The 26,712-nt window shown below is 41.6% G+C and overlaps 1 protein-coding gene across 1 annotated transcript in view; it reads right to left on the reverse strand.

Annotated features, from left to right (window-relative positions):
- LOC140319006 (inactive dipeptidyl peptidase 10-like) overlaps positions 1-26,712 on the reverse strand; it is a 189,896-nt gene that overhangs the window by 39,198 nt on the left and 123,986 nt on the right. The window contains exons 14-16 of the mRNA XM_072396517.1: positions 8,243-8,334; positions 8,018-8,065; positions 7,800-7,921 (exon numbers count right to left, since the gene is read on the reverse strand). Coding sequence (XP_072252618.1) covers positions 7,800-7,921; positions 8,018-8,065; positions 8,243-8,334 — 262 coding nt within the window. The remainder of the gene's footprint in view (positions 1-7,799; positions 7,922-8,017; positions 8,066-8,242; positions 8,335-26,712) is intronic.

Raw genomic sequence — 26,712 nt, forward strand, 5'->3', positions numbered from 1 at the left:
TTGCATTTCATGTGTTACAAGTGGTTTCATGGTGTCATCTGCCTGCTTTAAAACAGTAAACCTATCAGAAGTCATGTATACGGTCTCTTCAAAAGCTTCTGCTACTCTTGATAAAAACAGTTGTCAAGACAAGCCGTCAAGATTATATGACCTTTTCATTTTGAAAAAAACAAGCTTTCTCCAATTTCTTATTACTCTTGGGATAGGAAACTTGCGACTACTTTGAACACTTTGCAGTAAGCAGTGGTGGAGAAAGTACTCAACTTCAGTACTTAAGTATTGATCATCACGGTCAAAACTTACTCAACTACAAGTAAAAGTTTTTACTCAAATTAAAATACTGAAGTACATCCCCAAAACATCCCCACCCAAAAATCAGGAAAAAAACAAGCCTTTTTTTTCTCCCCACACATTCACTATGGAGTAGAAGTGTACTGTTGAGTCCATTACCACGAACAAACGACAATTCTGCTTTGATGAAGATCTTCAGTTCACAAAACACTCTCGTAGTCTCGGCAGAAAACAGCCTTGCAGCCAAATCCAGTTTTCTGCTGAGAGTCCAGATCTTTTAACACCACTCTAGTGTGGCCAATTGCATTTTAGGTAAGAAAAACAGCAACAGTGGATTACAAGGCCTAAAAGGAACGAGTAACGACAAGCTTCCTAGAAATGTAGTAGAGTTGAAAGTGCAAAATTTGTCCCTGAAATGTAATGGACTGAGAAGTCATAAGTTTCCAAAATAAACAAATACTCAAAGTACAGATACTCAAAAAATTTACTTAAGTACAGTACTCAGGTAAATGTACTCCATTACTGTCCACCACTGGCGGTAAGACATATTGCATCACTTCCTGTTACCTTGTTTGTGTTCTGTGGATCAGCTTGCTCCTCTGAGAAGATTAAAAATCACTCAATTTCTTAATAAAACTGACACATTTTTGCAAAGTTAACTCTATCATGTGCTTTTTCTATTCTAACACTCACTCCTACAGATCTTTATTTTCACATTCCTTGCAGTGTGTTTGGTTCTCTAGCTTAGCATGACTACCAGCTCTCTCCCTCCATCTCCCGATTTTCACCTGCTCCATCTGTCAGATGTTTAGTTATTCCTCTGCCTCCTAATGGTACATGCAACAAATGTAGCTTTTTGTAGTTTGAGGCAAGGATATCTTAATTGAAAGCTTGGGTCTTCTCTGTTGAAAATTACCCAGTAGCTAGCCAGGTCCTTTTAGTTGACGTGGAGCCATCTAGTGTAGCTAACCCCATTAGCTGCCCCTTAGCTGAACCTAATTAGCTGGGATCCCAGGCTTGCTGGATGACAGGCTAGAAGAGGAGGCATAGTCCGAAAGTCAAGCCTGTGGTTCACCATCAACCTGTCCACATTTCAAACAGATTTTTCCGACTCAGCAACACACCCACGAGGACAAAACCCTGATCAGCTCTACTGTCAGAATCATGGCATTAGAGAAACCAGCGAGAAACCAGTCAAATGTATTCCAGGAGCTAATGCAGGTGACATAGAATCCTATTTGAAACTGCTGGTTAAGGATAAATGTAAATACAGTTAAATAGCAACGTCGGCAGTAATACACTAATCGCCAATGACATGTTTAACCGCATGTCATCCTTCGAGTGCTGGTTGTCTAGATAGTGTCCAGCAAACAACGTGGGCTACATAGATAATTGGCAATCTTTGCTCTAGAAACCTATTTCATATGTGTGTCAAATTATAAATTCTGGTAAAAAAATAACTCCAAGTTTCCTCATTGTGGTACTGGAAGCCAAGGAAATGCCAAATTAGTAACCATAAAGATGTTAGGCCCAAAACTGACTATTCCAGATGAGTTAACGCTGGCGCAACTGGCTGCCGCTGCTCACCGCTGCTCACCAGCTCTTTTAAACTTATTTTCATGTTTTACTGTCTCATGACCCACACTTGCCAGTGCATTTGTTCTCATTTGGGGAAAACGTCTCCACTATTAATTCATGACAGATAAACAACTCGACTGTCACCCCTGCATGACTGTGTATGACCAACACTAGCTCACCTGCTCTGCCCCGGCTATCAAGCCTCACGTGGACTTGCTTACCTTGAAGCCTACATTGCTCCCGATGGCTAATCCACCACTGCTCTCAACTCCTCCGTTAGTGCTGGCCATGCCTCTTTGTTTTCTTTTTCCGCTTCCATGTGCGAGCTGCACTTTTAACCCACCTGCAGTTACAACAGTATGACTGACAGGTGGTGCACAACAGTGATTGGACATTAACTCGCGTCTTGTGGGCAGGGCTTTTCATCTGCCTGGACAAGCACACATAGCGCTCTGCAACGCATCAGTGGAAAATTAACTGCAAAACCGAAAACCCGCAGTCCATAAGGGTGTATTGTCCCATGCATAGCGGACCGAACGGTTCAATATTTTAACAGTCTTCCATTGCATCCCGAGACACCGCCACTTTCACCTTCGGTCTGCTAAACATCCGCTCACTGACAAGCAAGGGGAATCTCATCCAGGATCTCCCCAGTGACCGTAAGTTTGATTTTATCTGTTTAACTGACACATGAAAACAGCTCAAAGACTTTTCCCAACTCACTGAGTCAACTTCTCCGGGGTTTATTTACATCTCTCAACCTGAGACATGACGTCTCGATGTCTGACGTCTCACAATAATTTACCACGATACGTGGAAAGTGTCGCCGCTGTCTGTCCCTGACTTCAGCTCCTTCAAATCCACTGTATATCAACTGCCTGGATCTACTCCTACAACTATTGCAACTGTTTATCGCCCCCGAAATCAAATTGCGAGTTTCTAAATTACTTTGCTGCTTTTCTCACACACCTATCCATTCTCTCACCAAACACAATATTGCTGGGAGAATTTAACATTCACATGGATAATACAAACCACCCTCTTACCAGAGACTTTACATCTTGCCTTGAGAGCTCTGGATTTCAGCAGCACAGCCATATTCCCACACACTCCAAAGGACACATTATGGACTTAATATGCCACTCTGGTGTCACCCCCATTGAACTCCCCATCATAGACCATTTCCTCCTCTCATTCAACGTCGATCTCACTCTCTCCATCACTAAGTCCCTTCATCTCATCTCCTTCCATAAAATTATGGACATAAACATGGATTCCCTCCCTCCAGTGCTGATTACCCAATGGACGTTGAAGACTTATCCACCCCTGAAGAGCTGGTCTCGCACTATATCATCAACTCCCTCGCTCTACTAAAAATCAGATCTGTCTCTTTCTCCCTGGTTTACGCCCGAACTTCGACTTATGAAAGCCAAACTGAACACACTATTCACAAAGAGATGTACAAAAACCATTCTCTGCATTACCAGGGCTGTATCCAAATCAAACTATTACTCCAGGATAATCTGTTCGAATGTAGTTAATACCAAGTCATTGTTTTCACTGTTCAACAATATCACTTGATCCCCAGTTTCTATACCACCCCTTCTATACTCATCTGCCTTCTGTAATTCTCTTATGTCTTTTTTCAACAACAAAATCCAGATAATCCATCAGGAGGACATCCTCTAGAGGATCTTCACCCACCCACTCACCCCTTTTCCTCCTTCGAGCTCCCCATCTTCTCAGAGATCTCTGACCTTATCCATGAGTCCAAGCCCACAACATGTCAGCTGGACCCCCTCCCCACAGTTCTGGTTAAAACCTGCCTCCCCTCTCTGGCCCCCCTCATTTCTGCCATCATCCATTCCTCTCTCACCACTGGAACTGTTCCTACATCATTCAAAACCACTGCAATAACCCCAATCCTGAAAAAAACCTGGTGCTGATCCTACCAACTTCAATAACTTCCGGCCCAATTCTAATCTGCCCTTAATTTCCAAAATCTTTGATAAAATAGTTGCTACTCAACTCCACTCCCACTCATCACTTAACAATCTGTATGAACGATTCCAGTCTGGTTTCCGTCCACTCCACAGCACAGACACCTCACTCGTAACAATCACCAATGACCTCCTAATGGCAGCTGATTCTGGTCTACTCACTATCCTCATCCTCCTCGACCTGAGCGCGGCCTTTGATACCATCAGTCAACCCACCCTCCTCAATAGATTATTTTCCAGCGGCATCACACACACCCCACTCGACTGGTTCAGATCATACCTCACAGGCTGCTCTCGGTTCATTCAACTCAAATCCTTCTCATGCCAGCCTTCTCCAGTTACTTCAGTTGTGCCTCTGGGATCTGTCCTGGGGCCTCTCCTTTTCATCACTTACCTTCTTCCCCTCTGCAATATCTTCCGTAAGTACATCAGTTTTCACTGTTATGCGAATAACACCCAGCTCTACCTCTCCAGTAAACCAATCTCCACTCTCCCACCCTCATCCCTTGCTGACTGTCTAACAGACATAAAATCCTGGTTCTCTCCAATTTTCTGAAACTAAACAGTGTCAAAACTGAGGTTCTCCTCATTGGTTGTAAATCAACACTATCAAAAACCGACAGTTTCTCAGTAACCATTGACAACTCCACTGTCTCCCCCTCCCCACAGGTTAAGAGTCTGGGTGTCATCCTCGACAGTACTCTATCTCAGTCTGCATATTTTCACCTACGGAACATCAACCGCCTCCAGCCCTCCCTCACCCCCCATACCACTTCTGTTCATAGCCTTGTCACTTCTCGCCTGGACTACTGCAATTCTCTCCTCTCCGGTGTTACTCACAAATTCCTACATATGCTCCAGCTAGTCCAGAATTCAGCTGCCCACATCATCACAAGGACCCCCTCCATCCACCACATCACCCCCATCCTACAACAGCTTCACTGGCTCCCAATAAAATTTCGAATTCAATTTACAACCCTCCTCCTAACATTTAAATCCATTTACAGCCTCGCCCCTCCCTACCTGTTTGACCTCCTCCATGTTGCCATGCCCTCCCGCACACTCCAAACCTCCTCCTCTATCCACCTGACTGTCCCACCTGTCCGTCTCACCACCATGGGAAGCAGAGCATTCAGCCACTCTGCTCCTTGTCTCTGGAACTGTCTACCACTGGAACTGAGGAACACTACTTCACTCAAACACTTCAAATCCAAACTCAAAACCTACTTGTTCAAAACTGCCTTTTTCATATGATTTCATTTGCATTGTGTAAATTGTTTTTGTTTTTTTCTGATCACTTTGCTTACTCCATGTTGTTAATATTGTTTGCTTTGTTTTTAACAAATGTATGGTGACCTTGAGTGTCCAGAAAGGCGCCTATAAATGTATTATTATTATTATTATTATTATTATTATTATTATTATTATTATTATTGTTATTATTATTATTATTATTATATAGCTAGATAGTTTTTTCCTGAAGCGCTCAAGTCCAAAGGTTGTGACTTTAGTTTTGGTGGAATTTTGAAGCAAAAAGTTCTGAGTGATCCAAGTCTTTTAAGTCTTTAAGATACGCCTGTAGTCTAACCAACTGGTTTCATTTGGTGTCATAGATAAGTACAGCTGAGTATTATCAGTATGGCAATGGAAATGTATGCCATGCTGTCTTATAAGATTACTCAATAGAAGCATAGAAGCGCATATATATATATATATATATAGTGAAAAGAATTGGTCCAAGCACAGAACCCTGTGGAACTCCATGACTTACTGTGGTGCGCAAGGATGATTCTTTGTTTACATGAACAAAGTGGAATCTATAATATAAATATGACTTAAACCAGCTTAGTGCAATTCCTTTAATCCATGGGTCTCAAACTCGTGGTCTGCGACTTTGACATCAAAGTTTAGTGTAGCCCACACGTTTTTCTCACAAGCACCTGAGTCATTGTGCGAGTCATCGTTTTATATTTTTTTAATCACTTATGGGCTACCATAGCTCAGATTCGTGACAGCTTCCGGTGGTGTTTGCTGACCAGTTAGCCAACTCGAATTAGCAATGTTAGCAACAGTTGAAACACGATTCCAGAGTGACACCAAATGAAAGGAAAAGCAAATACATATATTTGATCAATCTTATGATATAATGAATTCAATAATGATAAGGAAAAAGATCTGCTCAAAAAAGCTATGAACAATGGTAAAGTTTTAAAATCCCTCTTAGAATATATAGAAAGGGCATAAATAAAAAGAAAATCCCAAATACTCAGGTATTGGGATGGGTTAGGTATGTGAGTTTTTACTCAGTGATCTCCTTCCACTGCTCGATAGCTGCCGTGGAGTTTGGTGTAGAGACCAGGGAGGTGCACGCTCAACTCGTTATCGACTGGACATGACTCAGGAGGCCGTAGGTACACATCCTCTGGTTGGAATGTGCTACGGGGGTGCATTAGGATGCCAAGGCTTCCTTTAGGGTGAGTGGTATGAGATGTATGCAGTAGGCCAAAACCCTTTGTTTGTGTATGTTGAATGGTGCAGGGGGAGACGGAGTGAGAGGGCGAATAGGAGAGAGAGTTATATATTTGAGGTGTAGTGTGCTGTGTGGGTGCAGTAGGATGCCGAGGCTTCCTTTGAGGTGAGTGGTGCAGGTGAGTGCTATGTGATTTATACAGATAAGCCAAGGCCTTTGGTTTGTGTATGGTAGGTGGTGTGGGGGGAGGAGAGAGAGAGTGAGGGGTGAAGGGAGAGAGAGGTTAAAAAAAGGTTGAAGTTTAATTTAAGAGGAAATTGTTTTCATAAAATCATTTTTAAAATAAATTTTTGTTTTTATACTAGTGGCATGGGGCTTTAGGGTTAGGGCTATAGTCATGTGACCTTAGGTTAATGGGAAACCTTAGGGAATGGGAAAGTATAAAAGGAGGAAATGGTAGTTTTATTTGGGATGAAAAATATTTTTTTGGAAAGAAATATTAAAATCAATTAAAATTTTTATGGTAGTGGCATAGAGGGGATTTAGGATTAGGGTTATGGTCCTGTGACCTTAGGTTAAGGGCAAGTGGAATGGGAAGGTATATGAAAGTAAAGTATGCTAGTTTTATTCGGGATAAAAACGTTTTCTGACAAAAATTATTAGGGTTAAGGTTAGGCAAAGTATACACTTTTACAGCGCTTTGATCAGCCTTATGGCGGGCTTGTGATACATTTACATGTTTTTATACCAATACTTGAGTATACTCCAATACTAACTAGAGGAACACCATAGTCTCTCCAGCTTTCTTGCAGTCTGCTTTAAGCACACAGCTGTGAATTAAACTACAGAGCTTGTCACACCGCGGTCATCGAGGTCATTGGGGATTTTGTCCAATCAGCTTCTTTTCCTGTGCTGTCTCCATGTGCTTCATCTTCTTAAAGGCCTTCAGAACCTCATATCTTTTACAACCAGATTTAAAGTTTGTTGTATTAGGTTCTTTTTTAATTCCTCTCACTGGGGGATGACAAAAGTATTTTTCTATTCTATTCTATTCCTTCTTGTTTACTATTCTCATAAAATAGTAAGTTTGGTTGATTAATTAAAATTAATATAATTTAATCTCTTTATAGTGGCATATCTCACACTATAAACTCTTAGTGCTGCACAAACAAGAAAACATAATTGAATTGCAATTAACTTAATATATAAAAACATAGGAGAGTCTTCACTTCTAAAGCAGGTGATTATCTGTACTAAACTGCAGTGGTCTGATTTTTTTTTTTTAGATTCATAGAATTTTTTTCATTTTAAAACATTATACCATTATACTCTAATTGCTTCCCCTAACTTGGAAATGTGTCACAGTATGACAGCCAAAGACATTTTTAAGTGCTATTTGACTATCAGTTTAACAGCAGGAGTAATAGAAGAACCTTAAAATAGTATAAATGATGTCTCACCTTTACAGTGGAGAATAATGTGCTGGTTTGTGGGACTGATGTCAGCGTCAAGGTACAGACAATGAGCTTTTTTTAGCTCACATGTTAAACAGCGTCGTGGGAACAGACCCACAGTTTTAACACTGGGGAGAGAAGATAATGAAAAATTGAAGAATAAGACAAGGTGGATTCAACTTTTTTAAGCATTTTATTCAAAGCACAACAATAGTAACACAAACCTGAAAAGTTGCCGTCTTCGTGGCGAGCCTTCTGTACTGAGAAAATAACTGTTCAGAGAAAATAAGATACAATCAACAACAAATTCTTTTCATCATGTCCCTTTTTATTTTGGTTTGGGTTGAACTCATGAAGCATAATGGACCTACTTTCTGTATATAACGTGAATGTGAAATTTTAACCCTTAATGTTGTTGAAATGCTTTGGTTACTGTTGGTTAGACTTACAGGTTATCAGCGTTATCATCGTAGGCAATAATCTTGGTCACCTCCCAATTCCCTGAGGTTAAATGTCGGACTTCGCTTTGATCTGCTCTGAACTGAAAAACAAAACCCATATAAATTCACATATATATACTATATTGACTAAAGTATTCACTCACCCATCTAAATAATTAAATCACGTGTTCCAATCACTTCCATGGGCACAGGTGTATAAATTCAAGCACCTAGGCATGCATACTGCTTTTACAAACATTTGTGAAAGAATGGGTCGCTCTCAGTGAATTCCAGCGTAGCGCCATGATAGGCTGCCACCTGTTCAACAAGTCCAGTTGTGAAATCTCCTCGCTACTAAATATTCCAGTGAACTGTCAGTGCTATTATAACAAAGCCATTGGGAACGACAGCAACTCGCCATGTAAAATGACAGAGCAGGATCAGGGTCTAGGCACAAAGCAAGGTCCACAAACACATGGATGAGCGAGTTTGGTGTGGAATAACTTGACTGGCCTGCACAGAGTCTTAACCTCAACCCGATAGAACACCTTTGGGATGAATCAGAGCAGAGACTGTGAGCCAGGCCTTCGTCCAATGTCAGTGTCTGACCTCACAAATGTGCTTCTGGAAGAATGATAAAAAATTCCCATAAACACACTCATAAACTTTGTGGAAAGCTTGTTCAGAAAAGTTGAAGCTGTCATAGCTGCAAAGGGTGGGCCAATGTCATATTAAACCCTATGGATTAAGAATGGGATGTCACTTAAGTTCATGTGTGTAAAGGTAGATGAGTGATTACTTTTGGCAACACAGTGTATATACATCACACCAGAAAAAACACACTATGTAAAAAACAACATACTTGGTTCAGTCAAGTGATTAGAGGCCTTTGTAAGAAACTTGCTTGGCAAAGGTAAACACTGAGGAAGCTCTTTGTTTTTATTGAGATCAATTTTTGTATGAATGTGACATGAATACAATATCGTACATTTAGAATTTTAAAGGATTTGTGAATGTTCCTGTTTTGTTTTTTTTTATAGCACCACAAACTGTAAAATCACCTAGCTGAATCAATGGTTCACCAAGGAGGGTGCCGGTGGGGTATTAAAAAGTATTAAAAGGTGGTAAATCAACTTAGTGAAAATTAACGCCTTTAAAAAGTATTAAATAGTATTAAATGCCTGATTACGAGGTATAACATTTTTTTTAAATAACACAGGATTTTTCATAAGTTTGTTTGTTAAAACCTTGCCAGAATTTATTGCATAGACTGTACAGTAGACCTATTTTCCATACTGCGCAGGATAGGGATTGTTCTACGTGGTTAGATCTGTGGCTTGACTGACATCATGACGTAAACATTTTAGCGGGCTCAGTTTGTATTGCTATTTAAGTTACTATTTCTATTACTACTTTAAGATTTCTGACACATCTGAAAGCATGATGTTGAAATGGTATATTGTTTTAATTTCTACCAGTTTAGTAATTGACTCTGTTTATATTCTTCACTAAAGGGAAAACATATGTCAAATGAAGAATGCATATTTGAGGCATATGAATAAGGAATTATTCAAATAATTACAGTAAAATGTGCAATTCATTCATTATAGCCTAGTGTGTCTATTTAGAACACATCTACATTGATATAATATTATTTTAAGGCTTTATTTTTGTCTTTTTTACTTGCTGGCCATTTAAGACATTTAAGATTAACTGTAGGTACAATACGTTGTAGTAGTAGTTAAACTGATTTTCTGCATTTGTATATATTATTCCTCAGGGCCACTGTACAGGACAGTTAATTTCCTTTTGATTCCTAATCCATGACTTGATGAAATTCATTCTGCAGTTTTACAATGGGACTCGTTTGCAAATCATTTAGGATGAGGGTGATGTTCTCTGATAACAAACAAAAACAAATAAGCTTATTCAAAAGTCATAATGATGTTGTTTTTGCGCCTTAAGTCTCTGAAAATGGCCCGATTTGAATAATGGAAATTAAAAAAATTTCCAGGGGAGCCTGCCCCGAAACCCACCTAGAAGTTCCGATTCATGACCTCAGTATTTTTTGGGGCCTGCGTACGGCCCTGATTGCATCAAATCAAAGTAAGTTCATCTACTAGTATTCTAATTATGGGCATTCCATGGTTAATTCACATATTAATGTAGAATGGTTTTATTGATTTTTTTTTCCCCTGCCATAACCAGCCTCACAGTTACGTTAAATGGCTAGAAGTTGTAGAGGAGTACCTAATGTAGGCTCAACAGCTCTTGTACATAGGTCCTTGCATCATGTTTGTTCAATAACATTCATAAAAATGTATCATTTGGTTTATAATGTTTTCACGGAAGCGTATTGCTGTCATGCAATAATCAGTTATCACGTTACAACGTGATAAGTTGGTGGAGGGGGCCCTCTCTCCCTATCAACCCATCGGACGCAAATCAAATTAAATCTTCGTGTCACCATTTGCAGCATAAATTTTAAGTCAGACTCAAATTTAGGAGCTGGGTACATAAAATAAACAAAATCTGAACACAACAGGTAGCGTATCAGAGTTTAATCCATGAATCCAGCTTCATTGACATTGACATTTGACTGTGGAGGTTTGTCTGATCCGAGCATCTGAGCGTGACGTCAGGCATGTTGAGCATGCACACTGTTGCATGACAATAAGTAATAGATTTACAGTAACAGTGCGCATGCCCTCCCATTTATCGATCCTGTTTTTGCTATATGGCTAGAGGCAAGTGGCATTGATGTTTTAAAAAAATGTTTCAACGGTATCAAAAAAGGTATTAATTGGTATTAAATTTAACCTGCATAAAGCCTGCCAATATCAAACAAAATTGAAGTCCATCATTTCTTTGTTCTTTTGATTCAAATAGGAGGACTTAGTCTGGCTCAGTGACCCTCATAAATTTATTGCACATTATTTATTATCAATTCCATACAAAATTGGACTTTTCTAGATTCCAATGAATAATTCTTGAAAAGGGTTTCCTCAGTACAGTATTAACATGCCAGAGTGTTTCTAAATACAAAGCCTATTTTCCATCTTTCTCAACAAACAAATATTTACAATATACCACAAATTAACAGCTCAGATTTTTGTGTCTGTTGTAAGGTTGTTTTAATTAATCCATCCATCCATTTTCTATACCGTCAATCCGTTAATCGGGTAGCGGGTGGGCTGGAGCCTATTGTTTATCATAAAATTCAATTATAAGCCATTATATTGGCTTTGTTAATCAACTATCAGCTGCCATACGATTTACATAATCAGCACTGACCATTAAAAAAAATGGCTGATTAATAAATTTTCAGTATACATATTTATATCTGTTGAATAAGGTCTCTCTGGAGAATGAATCTGTGTCTTAGTGAGACTGCATGTTTAAATAAAGGTTGAATGCAAAATTTAAAGTGTAAATACTTTTAACTATTGTAAAACACAACACATTTGTCACAATCTGTGTATTGTTGTGTTTTTTCTGTTTAGTTTTCAGTTAGTTTAGTCTTGCCATTTCCTCACCTTTCCTCAGTTCCCTCCTGTCATCAGCTCCACTCCCTTCACATATTTTCAGTTATCCTGAGCTTCTGTCATTCACTAATCATTCTCCCCACAGTATTTAAACTCCAAGTTGTCTTCATTCTTTGTCAGATCCTCCATTGTTGTACCCATTGGTTTCCTGTCAGCTTTATTCCTGTTTCCTCATAATGTACAGTATGGTTTTCTTTATTTTCTTAGATGGTTTTTGTTTTTCATGTCTAGATTGTGGTAGTTCTGGCCTTGCTGTGCTTTGTGTTTGAATAAATAGTTTTCTTATCATTCTGCCTCCTGGCTCCTGCCCTGTATCTGCACCTCCACCACTCCCAACAACAGTAACGGTGGGAATCACAGTTAAAATCAAAAACTCAAACACAGTTATGTTCAGTGCTGTAAGCTCACATTGTTCATGGTGAAGCTCCTTTTTAATTTGTGGAAGAATATTTGTTCAAGAGTGGGCATTGGGAGTTTTTCTTTTTTTCTGTCAGAAAACATTTCTCTTAAGATTAACACAGTATCGAGAAAGGTGGCGTTTTGACAACAACTCTCAATCACTGATAAAAAAATACTCACTTTTATTTGAATCAGTCCAGCTGTCAAGATGTCTATGCTACGTAAACCCAAACCATCATATATTTCATGCTTTCTACTCTTTAAATTAAAAAAACTAAAATAATTGTTGATTTATATCTGAACTCGCAAAGAGCAAAGTAACCTACATTTTGTACTTGCACTTGATTACATCCAATGCAGACAATATATTAATAAATATCTGCAATATTCATCAATCTGTGACATTCTATAATTCAAACTTACTACAGGAGCATGACGTGAGATAGGTGCTGAGGTCAGTGAACCCCAGAAAGGCTGATGGCTCAGATGGGGTACCTGGAAAGGTAAAGGTAAAGAGAGTGCGCTGACCAACTGACTGGAGTTCTCACTCGGATTTTCAATCAGTCCCCAGCACAAGCCATCGTCCAACAATGCCTCAAATTCTCCATAATCATCCCCATCCCCAAAAAGACAGCAGCAGACAACTTCAACCACTACAGGCCGGTAGCACTCACACCTGTACTCATGAAGTGCTTTGAAAGACTCGCAACACATCAGGGCCTGTCTGCCTCCCTCTCCCTCATCAATTTGCCTACAGGCCAAACCAATCAACTGACGACGCCATCAGCATAGTTCATACGTCATACTATGATGTGCCACCTGGAGCACCAGAAAAGCTACATCAGGATGCTCTTCCTTGACTTCAGCTCAGCCTTCAATAACATCATCCCTGAAATCCTAGTTGAAAAACTCTCTCACCTGGGCCTCTCCTCCCCCATCTGCCACTGGATCAAGGACTTTCTGTCTAACCAGCCAAAGTTAGTTAAACTAGGCCCACACCTCTCCCCCACCCTTACACTCAGCACTGGCTCTCCTGAAGGATGTGTACTGATCCCCCTTTTGTACACCTTGTACGTGCACGACTGCACCACGACCCTTCTCTCAAACACCATCATCAAGTCCGCTGATTATAACACTGTGGTCGGGCTCATCTCAAATGGAGATGAGAGTGACTACAGAAATGAGGTAAAAAGAACACCATGAAAACAAAGGAAATAATCATGGACTTCAGAAAGGGCAGAGCAGACCAGGCCCCACTCATCATCAATGGGGAATATGTGGAAAGGGTCCACTCTTTCAGATTCCTGGGCATGCAGATCTCTGACAAACTTTCTTGGACTGTCAACACCACAGCAATGGTAAAGAAAACCCAGCAGCGACTCCAAGAACAGCCTGGAGGAGAGGTTGCTGGTGATGTTCTACAGAGCCACCATCGAGAGCATCCTGAAGTACTGCATCACAGTGTGGTACGCGGGGTGCTCGACAGCAGACAGGAGAGCACTGCAGAGAGTCATCAACACAGCTCAGAAGATCACTGGTTGCTCTCTGCCCAGTCTGGATGTAATTGCCAGCTCTCGCTGCCTCAGCAGAGACCAAAACATAATCAAGGATTCATTCCACCCCAGCCACCACCTGTTTGACCTGTTCCCCTCTCGACAGAAAAATCACAGAAAAACAGTCTAGGGGATAGGTTTTTTCCCAGAGCTATAACCACAATTAACCACCAGGTTCACTCATAAATGCTTCACTAAACACAAACTGTATAAAAACAATGTCTTGTGCAATATCGCCTATCATGTGCAATAACTGAAAACGCAATTATGTGCAATAACAATACTACTGTCCATTTATTACTGCCACTGTTTCTGGTTACAAGGGTCACAATGTTTTAATTGTGGCACATATATGTAGCCTAAATTAGTCTTATTGCTAAGTTCTTATTGTTACAATTTCTCTACATTTGGATTTTTTTTCTTATTTTTATTCTTACTTCATTTAATTTTATTTTTATCTATGTTAGATATGTAGATATACCCACAACATGACAGAACAGGACATCTAATGAGGTATGATGATGTCTCGGGTTTCTTACAACAATATGGCATCAGCGCAATGTCAATGCCACATTGCCATGACAAATCATATCAAAATAACCTAGCATGATGGTAATGCTAGAAATGAAGCTTTAAGAAACACCACTGTTGCATGGGAGCGGATGAAAATATTGATTTTCCATGTTTATTCTTGTCAAATAGAAAATCCTATCTTTTAGTTAACTGTTACTGCCAGTGTTTCTGATTTTCAAACAGATTTATTTTTGATCAGTAGCTAAACAGTTCAGGGTGTCCGTGTCCGAGATGTGCATAAGCATATGGCATCAGTAAACTTGTAGCTCTTCAGTAACCCAGCAGGCGATTGCATTCGGTTTCGCCTCATAAATACTTTCATCTAAGTGCCTCGGGATGACAAAACCAAAATCTGAAAAAGGGAAGCAGCAAAAGAAAGCCTCAGCTGAGGCCATGGCCAGCCATGTCCGGAGCGAGCCGCTGCAGCCCCGGAGTTAGCCAACGAGTCTGATCCAGAGTCTGAATCAAGCGTCCTCGCCGTGGTATGATGCATGAGCAAGACTATGACTAATCGCTTCAATGACTTGGAGGCACCTTAGGCATCCACCCAGGCAACTTTGGCGAGTCTCTGTAACTGAATACAGGTGGTGGAAAATGCTAGCTAGGAGTATGACCGCTGCCTCATATTCGTTGAGCAGAAATGTACGAAAATGTAATCGGAGAATGAAGCACTTCACCTGAAAGCAACCGACCTGGAGGCTTGCTCTCGGTGGCAGAATATTAAATTCGTTGGCCTGCCTGAGAAAATCGAGAACGGACATTCGACGGAGTTTGTAGCAAAGTGTATCCTGGAGCTGCTGGGCGCCGGTAACTTTTCCAAGCCGCTGGGGGTGGACCGGGCTCATTGGCTGGGAAGACAGCTCTCCGAGGACAACCCACGGCCGCGCTTAATGATATCACGGATCCACGTGGCCTGGATAGTGTAGTGGTATTATCGCCACCTTGCATATGGGAGACCTGTGTTCAAACCCCCTGCATGAAAGGTACTACCTCCAGTAGGTTCCTTAGGCAAGTCTAAATGCATAAACAGAAAATGTAATTTCCAATTGAAGGAGGAAATATTGCTACTGGCCCACATTTACTACAACAGTAAAGCAGTTCACTTCTTTCCTGATTATCCAGCAGAGATGATGAAGCAACACCAGGCATTTGCTCCCGTCCGCAAGCGACTCCAAGATGCGGGTGTGAGAAGCGGTTTCCATCTAGCCGCATGGTTACGGGTCTCCAGCAGCAACATGGACAAAGTATTTTTGTCCCCGCAGGATGCTGAGGCTTTCGCAGAGTCAGTGGATTGAATACTATCTGCCGATATGTCGTATTTTGGTATTTGACTTTTACGTTATCTGTACACCGACCGGGACATTTTTATGACAGCTTTTAAGGTATGTGCTCATGTATGATACAGAGCCTCTTGCCATTAGTATCAGGAATCACCCTTCTATTGAACCCATTCAGTTGGGTAATGTGGAGCACCATATTTCACTTAATGCGGACGATTTTGTTCTCTTCATATCACAACCAGAGAAATCAGTTCCTGTTTTGCTGGATCTTATTAGAACATATGATGAAGTTTCGGGTTACAAAATTAACTAGCAGAAGAGTGAATTCATGTCACTGGGCGCTGATCTCAAGACTGAATTTTTGCAGCATGTCCCTTTCAAAATTACAGACAGGCTGAAGTACCTTGGTGTAGTTTTGCCACAAGACCCTAAATTAATTTTTATGCTGAATTTTCTGTGAAAGTGGGGAAACTGAAGAGGAACATTGAAAAATGGAGGACTCTTCCAATAAATGCCATCAAAATGGTTTCTTTGACGAGGTTCTCGTATCTCTTTCAAAATGTACCTATTTTTTTGGCACAATCTTTTTTCAAATCTTTAGACTCGATAGTTCTGCCTTTTATTTGGGGCTTTAAAGCTCACAGAATTTCAAAAACTCATTTACATAAACCAGGAGAAAAGGGTGGGTTAGGACTACCATATTTCTTGCACTGCTACTGGGCAGCAAATGCTAAAGCCCTTGTCTATTGGCAGGAAGGTTACACTCTCAGAAATAGAGATACAGTGCGAGTGCTTTTTTGTCCCCTGAGGTACAATCTACCCTTTTTTTTTCCCTTGTCCTGTTCAGCATTATGGCAGCAGAATTGTAGTCTGAATACTTTTTATGCCAAACAGATTTGCTCTACCAAGGGAAGTTTTATAAATGTAAAGCTCCCCTTGATGCCCATTTATTTATTTCTGTTTACAATATATAACATGTAATAGAGCTGAACCGGACTGGGGGACAAGGAAAGAAGAAGAGTAAAGAAGAGGAAACAGAACAAAAATAGAAACAAAAACCAGACAACCAGCTGCTACACCTGTAAAAAACAAAACAGATAACAATCCATGGTCTCTGTTGCGAATCCAGCCTTAGCGCCACCAGGAGCACCTGAAAGCAGACAAGCAGAGAAAAAACAAACACAAACAAACAAAAACAAGCACAAGTAGCAGCAATCGCATACAACACAACTGTGGATATAGATGACCTGAGACGACATGATAATACATCAACTGCTTAGCGAGAGTGCTACTGGACTAATGAATGTGTGCGTGTGTGTGTGTGTGTGTGTGTGTGTGTGTGTGTGTGTGTGTGTGAACATGCAATACCCATGGCACAGGACCTACATGATAACCGTGCTTAGTTATGAGTATAAGTGTATAAGTGTACAGGGCCACAATCCACAGCCCCCCCAAGCAATCAGAAGCAGGCAGAGAGGGCCACAAGACCCAGGCCACCAGCAGCCCCCACGGAACACAGAACCCAGGTAGCCCACCGCAGGGACAACCACGCATCCACCCAGAAGACTGTAGAGGAAACCCCCGGACAGAGCCCCCATAAGCATAGGGCAGAGGCCCCCCGGGAGCTAGGGGCAACAGCCCACCGACCCCGCCAGGCCCCAGCCACCCAGACATGGGCCGTGCACCGGACCCAGGCCCCAGGAGCCCGAGCGCCCCCAAACCCCCCGGCAGAGGCCCCACCCAATACCTGGGAGGGCCAAGCGCCCCAGACAGCCACACAGTGGGTCAGCGCCTGCCCCAGCGCCCCTGGCCAAGTGCCCTGGGAGTCAAGACGTTCCCACAGGTGGGTGAAGTCGCAAGCAGCGGGGAGAGGCAACGCCGCCCCCCCATTGGGAGAAGCACAAGCAGGCCAGGCGACAGCAAGTCCCAGACCCAGGCCCAATCATCACCACACAAACTTGCACGTCCCATACATCCACACATCCACACGTCCTCCCTCCCTCGACACACCGAGTGGCACACCAGGGGGCCCACAGACCCCAAACCAGCAGAATAAATAATTAATCCTCCTGGCCCCTCCTGGCCCCTCCCGCCCCGAGCAGCAACCAGGAAGCAGGGGTGTGAGAAGACCCCTCCCCTCACCCTTCTGGCTCTTCAATATTTTCTAATAGTGAGCAATTAAAATTGAGGGGCAGCCAACCTTTTAGAACTGGGAGTGCGGCTCTCTGAGCAGCCTACATACCCAAAGAGCCCCGCCCACCAGATGCCACTCAGTGCAACCACCTCCCAAGACCTAATGTGTGTATGTGTGTTTGATAAGTAGTGATGTCTAAGGTGTAATTAAAACAGGGGCGGGGAACTGCAGAGTGCAGCCAAGGAGACCACCTACGTGGCCCCATCCACGACACCCCACAGAACACACACACCCCCAAAACCCTTCATGTGTGAGTGTGTGCTGTGTACAGGAGCCAGAAGGGAGAGGGGTATGGGGATATAGACCGGGGTAACTCCCCCGTAGAGGGCAGCCAGAGACTGGCTGCAATAGGCATCCCCGCTACCTGGGACCCAACACAGGGCAGGAGGGCCTGATGTCCACCAGGCTCGGGGCCTGCAGCGACCATATTCCGGGAGCTACTGTACCCCCAGAAGGTACCCATCCCGCCCCGCCCCACCCCACTCAACCCAACCCCACCCCGGAGGACCTCTACAAAAAACAAACAAACAACAACAAACAAACAAACCACCCGGTCACACCAGCCAACGCAGCCCGGGCCTGAGACCCACCATCACCCCCCCCCCCCCCCCCCCAACAGGGGAAAAGCACCCCCCCCCACCGCACGCCCCAACACCCTAAAAACAACAACCACCTGCGGACACCTTGGAGGTCCCAGAGCAACAAGCCCGGCACCAGGACCTGCACCAACCCACCCATACTGTGGCGTGTCCAGGGCAACCCAGACCCCCCAGCGCCCAGCCGCCAGGGCCAAGGCCCAGCACCACCACCCAAGCCAGAGCGGCCCGGCCACCCGGTACAGAGCCAGCAGCCACCACCCCATGGCCCCTAAGGGACCCCGCCCGCAAGCCCCCGAAACTGCCCTCCAAGCCTCCCCACAGTCCCCCCCCAGCAATGACCAACCCGGTCCCCACATCCAGATTATCACACAATGCTTGTTCTATATTTATCCATGGTTTCAACCATTTTGATATATACTGTAACCTATTGGCTAAGGAATAGTGCTGAAAATTAGGTAAATCTAATCCACCACTTTCCTTGGTCTTCTGTAGGGTTTTTAAACTAATACGTGGTGGTTTGTTTTTCCACAGAAATTTGGAGATGCATGAATCTAGTGACTTAAACCAAATAGCAGATGGTTTTATGGGGATCATTGAGAACAAATAGTTAACTTTTGGTAGTATCATCATTTTAATGGTTGTAACTGTCCCCATAAGTGATATAGTGACTTCCAACAAGAGAGATCGTCCTCTACTGTCTTTAATAATTGCACATAATTTAGCTTTGTTAGCTCTGAGAGTCTGGAGGAAATGTTTATGCCTAAATATCTAATATTTCCTGACTGTAAAGTGATCGCAGGTATATTCTGGACTCTGCAGTTAATGGGCAGAACTGTGGTCTTAGACCAATTGATAGAGTAGTCAGAAAGTGCTGAGAATTTATTTATGAGTGTGATCGTGTGAGTGAGAGACGTCTGTGAGTTCTGAAGGAAAAGTAATACATCATCAGTATAAAGACTTATTTAATGCTCAATATTTTGGGGTTGGATGCCTTTAATATTTATATCTTGTCTGATAGCAGCTGCTAAAGGTTTGATGAAAATAGCAAAAAGTGAGGGAGAAAGTGAGCAACCCTGTGTTGTACCTCTCTGCAGACTGAAGCTTGGAGAAGTTTGATCATTTGTCCTGACACTTGCATTTGGGGAGCTATATGATATCCTTATCCAGTTGATGAAGTGTGACCCAAACCCAAATTTGTTTAATGCTGCGAATAAAAATGTCCAGTTCACTCGATCAAATGCTTTTTCTGCATCTAGAGAGACTATTGTGGTTTCCAGGTTGTTGATGGTATAATAGTCTATGAAATTAATTAGCCTGTGAGTGTTAGTGGATGAGTGTCTACCCTTTATGAAACCTGTCTGGTCAGGATGTATTATAAGTGGAGTTATTTTTTCTTTTCTTTTGGCGAGGGCTTTACAAATTATCTTGAGGTCTGCATTTGTTAGAGATATTGGGCGGTAGCTGGATGGAAGTATGGGGTCATTTCCTGTTTTCTGTAGCAGGATAATGTTAGCAGAGTTCATGTGTGGGGATAATCTGCCATTCTGCTTAACTTGTAATACCATTTTGTGAAATGCAGGTGCCAAAACAGTCCAAAATTCTTTGTAGAACTCTGCTGGAAAACCATCTGGTCCTGGGGCTTTGTTACTAGGCATATGTTGAAGGGCTTCATGGAGTTCTCCTATTGAGAGAGGTAAATCCAGAGCCATTGCCTGTTCGGTTTGTAATTTTGGAAGGTTGATATTACTAAGAAACTGATCTATGTTACTGTCTGATGGATCATTTTGTGATGAATATAAGGTTTTATAGAAGTCCCTAAAAGCATTGTTGATTACATCGGGGTCATGGGTGACATTTCCTTTTGAGTTTTTAACAGAAGTGATTGTTGTTTTATCTTTGTTTCTCTTTAGTTGATTAGCTATGAACCTTCCAGATTTATTGCCATGCTCAAAGTTCTCCAAGCGAAGTCTTTGTATCAGAAACTGTGTTTGTTTATCAATAATTTTGTTTAATTCAAGTTTAGCTTTTCTTAATTCATTCAGTATGTGTTCCTCTTTGGAGGTACTGTAGACAATTTCTAATGATTTAATCCTGAGTTCTAAATCTGATATCCTTGAACTTTCCCTCTTTTTCTTATTTGATGAAAAAGAGATTATTTTGCCTCTCATAACTGCTTTTCCGGCTTCCCAGAGAGTACAAGCTGACATTCCTGGCAGGTCATTATTTTCTAAATATACAGACCAATCCCTTTTGAAATAATTAATAAAATCAGGGTCTTTTAGTAATGATGTATTAAATCTCCAATTCCTCACTGGTAGTGTAACTCTGTTATTCTTCAGTGTGATAGAAACTGGAGCGTGATCACTGATAGTGATGGGGTGGATTTTGGTGTCTGGAATATCCCTCATCAAGGAACTGCTAACTAAGAAATAATCTATTCTTGAATATGAGTGGTGTACCGGTGAGAAGAAGGTGTATTCTCTAAGAGTGGGGTAGAGGGAGCGCCAAGCATCACAAAGACCAAAATCTTTCATGTACTATTTTACAATATTCGTGGACTGCCAGTTCCGCTGACTTCCTGAAGTACTGAGTCTGTCTACTCCTGAGTCAGAAACCATGTTAAAGTCCCCTGCTATGATGAGTGTGTTATCTGAGTGATCAGAGAGTGAAGTGAAAAAGGAGTGAAAAAATGAGGGGTCATCAACATTTGGACCATATATCTATTTTGAATAGATAAATTAACTATTAGAAATCTACCTTCTAGATCTATAACTGTGTTGTTTACGGTGAAATTTACTCTTCTGTTTATCAGAATGGCTACACCTCTTTGTCTGGAGTTGTAACAGGCTGAGTACACGTGAGGAAACTGTGCTGTGGTGAGAACATCAGCTGCAGTCTTTGATAAATTAATCTCCTGTAATAAAAGGAATCGCCTGTAAATCCTTCAATTTATTGGAGATTTTTAATCTCTTCTCCCTGGACCCAGCTCCATGCACATTCCATGAAATAAACCTTAGCGTGGACATGCTCAGACTAACGCAGTGAGTGCTGGATGCTTGCTAAAAGCATCCTGTGCGTGTGTGTGCATATATGCTTCCATGAACATGCCATTGTTGGTGTTTCAGTTGTCAGTATGAGCTTGCTACGATATGTACTTGCGCTGTCGATGCTGTGTGGTATTTGATTGATTGCTCTGCTCAAATCTCTATGTGCGCCATGCTTGTTAACATTACTTATTAAGGTGGAAACGCATCAGGTTGGGGAAGAAAGACAGAATAGAAAAACGAGTGGAAGTGTAAGATAGAAAAAACAAAAACAAGACAAACCCAAATAAAGAAATATGACCTGCATACATGCTGCTCGTGAGACTGGCAGTGAGCTGTATGTTTTGCTTTGACAAATAACTGTGAATTGGATAGACTGTTTCAGAGTTACTTATGTACCATTTATGGTGATATGATTTATACAAGTTAACGAATACAGATCACCTGGGGTTTAGAAGAGCCAAGGAGTGGTTTCCTGGTCGTGGTACAGCTGCCCGTTGATGAATAATTTATCCACCGCGATGACAGCTCGGGAGCCTCCTTCCATGAACTTTCTCCGGATGGGGAACCGAACCCTGCGTCTTTCCAGGATTTCTTTGGGAAACTGGTCGTTGACGCTGAAGTCCGTTCGTCTCAGCTCCCTGCTGCGGCCCCTCACCTGGACCTTCTGTTGGTAGTGCTCGAACTTGGCCACAATCGGTCTCGGTCGGCGGGCATCAGGTCTCTTCCCTCCCAGGCGGTGGATTCGGTGAAATGTGATGTTTTTCACTGCATCTCCTGGAAGTTTCAGCTGATTTTGGATAAAGTTTTTTACTGTTAGTTCAGGATCCTCGTCTCCCTGCTCCGGGATTCCAGAAAACACAAGGTTGTCCCTCATACTACGAGCCTGGAGATCAATAATTGATTCTTTCATCCTCTTGTTCTCATCAGAGATCCAGCTCATTCCTTCGGTGAGTGATTTCACCGATCCTCTGAGGGCTGCGTTTTCTGCAGCCAGCGTCTGCACCTGTTGCTGGCTGAACTCCAACGACTCCCGTAATGCCTGGAACTATCTGTGTAGAATTTCTAACAGAGACATACGAGTGTCGAAGCTGGATAATTTCTTATCTATTGATGTCAGAATGTCCGTAGAATCATTACCAGCTGGAGACTGACGGGTGACTCTTCATTACGACTTCTTTTGGCAGATGGGGTTTGGTTAGTTTTCCCCATGACGATCCTGTCAAAACACTCGTCGATGTAATCCGTGAGGCTCTCCAGGCTTTCTTCACTGTACTCCAGTGTTTTGTTTTTGTTTCACCCGATAATATATTTATTTAAACAGTAGTTATTGGCGTAATTATAATCTTACTATATTGTTTGCTCTATTTGAGGCGCGCCTTGTTTGAATCTGCCGATAGTCTCACACAATCTTGCAACACTACAGCATCACTCTCTCCCTACAGCATCTACACTAATGTACCCCCTAGGGTTAATTATTGGACCTTAAGGTATCTATATGTACCTTTTTGAGGGTCCAAAAGTACATGTACTCAAGTGGTAAAAGGTATGTGTATATGAACCTTTTTTTCTACATGCTGGATTACAATAAAAATAGAAATAGAAAAATACTTAATTCATCCTCCAGTGGGAGAAAATTTAATTTAGTCGAGTAGCGCAAAACATTATAAATATTTACAATGATTGCATACTAGACAACAACAATAATAATAATCAATGAAGAAATAAATACATTTGAGAAGAACATATCAGCACCCGATTAACGGATTGACGGTATAGAAAATGGATGGATGGAAGAACATATCAGCTGTCACTATTAAAAAGCTGTGTGGACAAAGGACCTCCTGAACCTCTCAGTTCTGCAGCGCAGTGAGATGAGCCTCTCACTGCGGCTGCTCTTTTGACCTGCCAGGATGCTGTGGAGAGGATGTTTATTATTCTCCAAAACAGAATACAGTTTCCTCCTCATCTGTTGCTCCACCACAGCACTGAGAGGGTCTAGTCTTCTACCTACAACAGAACTGGCCTTTTTTACCAGTTTGTCCAGGCGCCTACAGTTTTTGTCTGTAGTACAACTCCCCCAGCAGACAACAGCATAGACCAGTGCACTCTCAATGATAGTGTGATAAAACATGCATATCATATCACTACAGACATTGAAGGACCTGAGCGTCTCAGGAAAGAAGAGACGGCTCTGGCCCCTCCTGAACACTGCTTCTGTGTTGGCAGACCACTTCAGTTTATTATCCAATACCACCCCCAGGTATTTGCAGGTCTGAACAGTCTCTATCTCCCCTCCATCAATGCAGACTAACTGGTATGGAGTTTTAGATCTCCTGAAGTCCACCACCAGCTCTTTGGTTTTGGTAGTGTTCAGGAGCAAAAAGTTATTTTTGGTCCAGCCATAGAAGGACTCCACACGGTCCCTGTACTCCTTCTCCTGTCCACCTGTTTCCTGTACACATGCCACAACAGCCGTATCATCAGAATACTTCTGTATGTGGCAGGACTCTGAGTTGTACCTGAAGTCTGATGTGTACAGGGTGAAAAGAAAAGGAGCCAAAACGGTACCCTGCGGAGCCCCAGTACTGCATTCTAGAAAAAATACCATTCAATGGCCATTGAATATATATATATGATAAATAATTAACTGAAAGGGGTAATAGTAGTGGTAATGTTCTGTACATATGTTATGTGGGGTGTGGTTTCTGAAAGTGCTGTGCTAAATGTATCGAAAAAATGCTAAATGTTGTAGACCTTTAATTTTGCATGTCTAAAATTGTCCTTAGTGCTGTGGACATGAAGCTAATTATCTTTGTAAGTTAGCTGAGTTGGTCTTACCTACTTTTTCTATTTAATCTCCCTCTGTTTACTCTTCTCAGATAATGGTGTGGATGGTGAAACACTTGATGGTGGCCTCACAGAGAATATGATTGCTTGCTTGTTTCATGGATCTTTCAAGAAGCAGGTCAAATTCAGTCAGTTTGTGAGCATGTTAAAAGAGCCAGTAGTAACACTAACTTTAGAGCCTGTGCCTCCAGAAGAATGGCAGCAACCTACTTGTTCAGCTACATTATGGCAAGTGCAGGTGAATGATGAAAGAGTACCATTACCACAAGTTTTTTTGTAGTCATTATTGCCAAGATGGCACTTTTATTTAAAACTGATGTTGTTGTTTGAATGCTACATACATTTTTATTCCTCACCTGTTAAAAAAAATGTTATGAAAGCCTGTAAATGCATTTTATTTATTCATATGATACCTTCTATCTGGTAGGGTCATAGCAATGTGAGATGGATTTTTTTAAGTTGATTTGCGCATTAAAAGAAAAAAAAATCTATATTATAGCAGTGGACCTAGCGGAAGACTGCACACTACATTTGAAATCCCAGCATTCCCCAGGCACCTACAAAAAAAACTTGATAACAAGGAACCATGTCAGAGAGACAGGACAGACACACAATAATCAGGGTCCTCTTTGAAGCTGTGGCACAATACACAATGTAAGTGTGTTTAAGGTAATGTAAGGTAAGGACTTTATAAAGGAACAGAATGATTTGCAATATTTAAATTAGTAATGTCAATAGTTAACTGTGATGTGGCTCAGCAGTGACTCCTAGCTTTATTTTGAAAGGTGCTCTTTTATTTTGAAGCTTCTTGCTTTTTTCATTGATTGTTAAAGTCACCCCCGCCTTTCGCCCGATGACTGCTGGGATAGGCTCCAGCCCACCCGCTACCCGACTGACGGATTCACGGTATAGAAAATGGATGGATGGATGGATGTTAAAGTCACATGGGCAAAGTCACAGGTCGGATCAGCCATCTTGAATGCTATCCAGGATGGTAATGTGCTTCAGAGCAGCATCCTTTCTTTAATCTATTTCATTCACCACCGTTGAGCCTTGGAGAAGCTTTGTTTGTAAGTCTGTTAAATATTATATTTGTACCTTTCATAGTTTTGGCATATTGATTGTTTATTTCATACATTTTAGCTAATGATAAAAATATATATTTCATCGTATGTAACATATGTATGTTTTAAGCTGAGAATGCAATGTTTATAGAAGTGTTTTCTGTATTTTTATTTTCAGTTTCAAAAGAAAGTGTCTGGCTTTGTAAAGCAACTGACAAAGACAAACAGTAAAGCTTCAAGTTACATCTACGTCTCAGTCATCTTTTCACCTTTTCAACGTGACACCAAGTGTTTAGCTATCTGTTACTCAGTGCAGAGTCATGCATGTGCAGTGGACAGAATATTAACTGTTGAGCAATTAGCTATTAGTTTTTGCTGGTTATGCATGTCAGTCTATAGGTTAATTAACAGATCAAACTATTATTATAATTTCTAAGAAAATAACTTTATTTTTTGGATTTCTCAAGATATCTTTCAAGTCTTTGAAAAGCATATGCCACTGTGATGAAAATTTCAGTGACATGGCAATGATGTGGCAGCATTTGCTCTGGTGCTTGAGTATTTCAGAGCAAGTGACCTTCAATTTACAGATCTTTTCTTGTCCAAGGTATCCCACAAATTTAGAATATGTGCAAGCTGTAAAGACACTGATTGTGAGATAGCCCTTCCTGAAGGATCTTGAGGGAAATTATATTATACATAGCATTTTAAACATCAGATGTTACAATTTTCTAATATTCTGTTCATACTAAATATCTATTTTGAAAAATTAAACAAGCTAATCAATCTATTGTAGTATTGTGTCCTATATCCAGACAGGAGTTGCACATGATCAATGTGTCACTGTCAAGATGCTAATCATTGATGTGTCTGTCTCAACTAGTATACATGGCATATGCCTCTGAGGCGAGTAAATTCAAATCAGAGCGTGCCCCCCTGGCTGACAACGATTAAGTGAGATTAAGTAAGGGAAATCTTTGCCATAAGACATCAGCACAACCTTCAGAAACTGCCAGAACCAGTCTCAGAAACATGTCCAAGGTCAGTGGTGCAGACCTTGATGAAAAAGAAAGCAACTGTATCCAATCTTGTATCACATTTTGTTTAACTCTGAATTTGTGAGCTACTTAGGTTCTAGCTCAGACATTAAGGCAAGGACACGGTTAACCGGGTGGTTAATGTAATATTGATATAATGGTTCCTGTTTTGAGTTGCCTGTGAATTTGAATTCTCTTAAGGTATCAAGTGTTCTTGGTGAGGATCCATCTTCCATTGATGCTCATGTGAAGATATTACATAGCCAGTACCAGAAGATGCGCATCCAGGCCCCATGATTGTACAAGACCGTATGCAGCAAACCTTTGCATTGCTGCAAAAG

The sequence above is a fragment of the Leuresthes tenuis genome, unplaced genomic scaffold, assembly GCF_036924035.1.
Source record: "Leuresthes tenuis unplaced genomic scaffold, fLeuTen1.0.hap1 SCAF_12, whole genome shotgun sequence".
Classification (NCBI taxonomy): domain Eukaryota; kingdom Metazoa; phylum Chordata; class Actinopteri; order Atheriniformes; family Atherinopsidae; genus Leuresthes; species Leuresthes tenuis.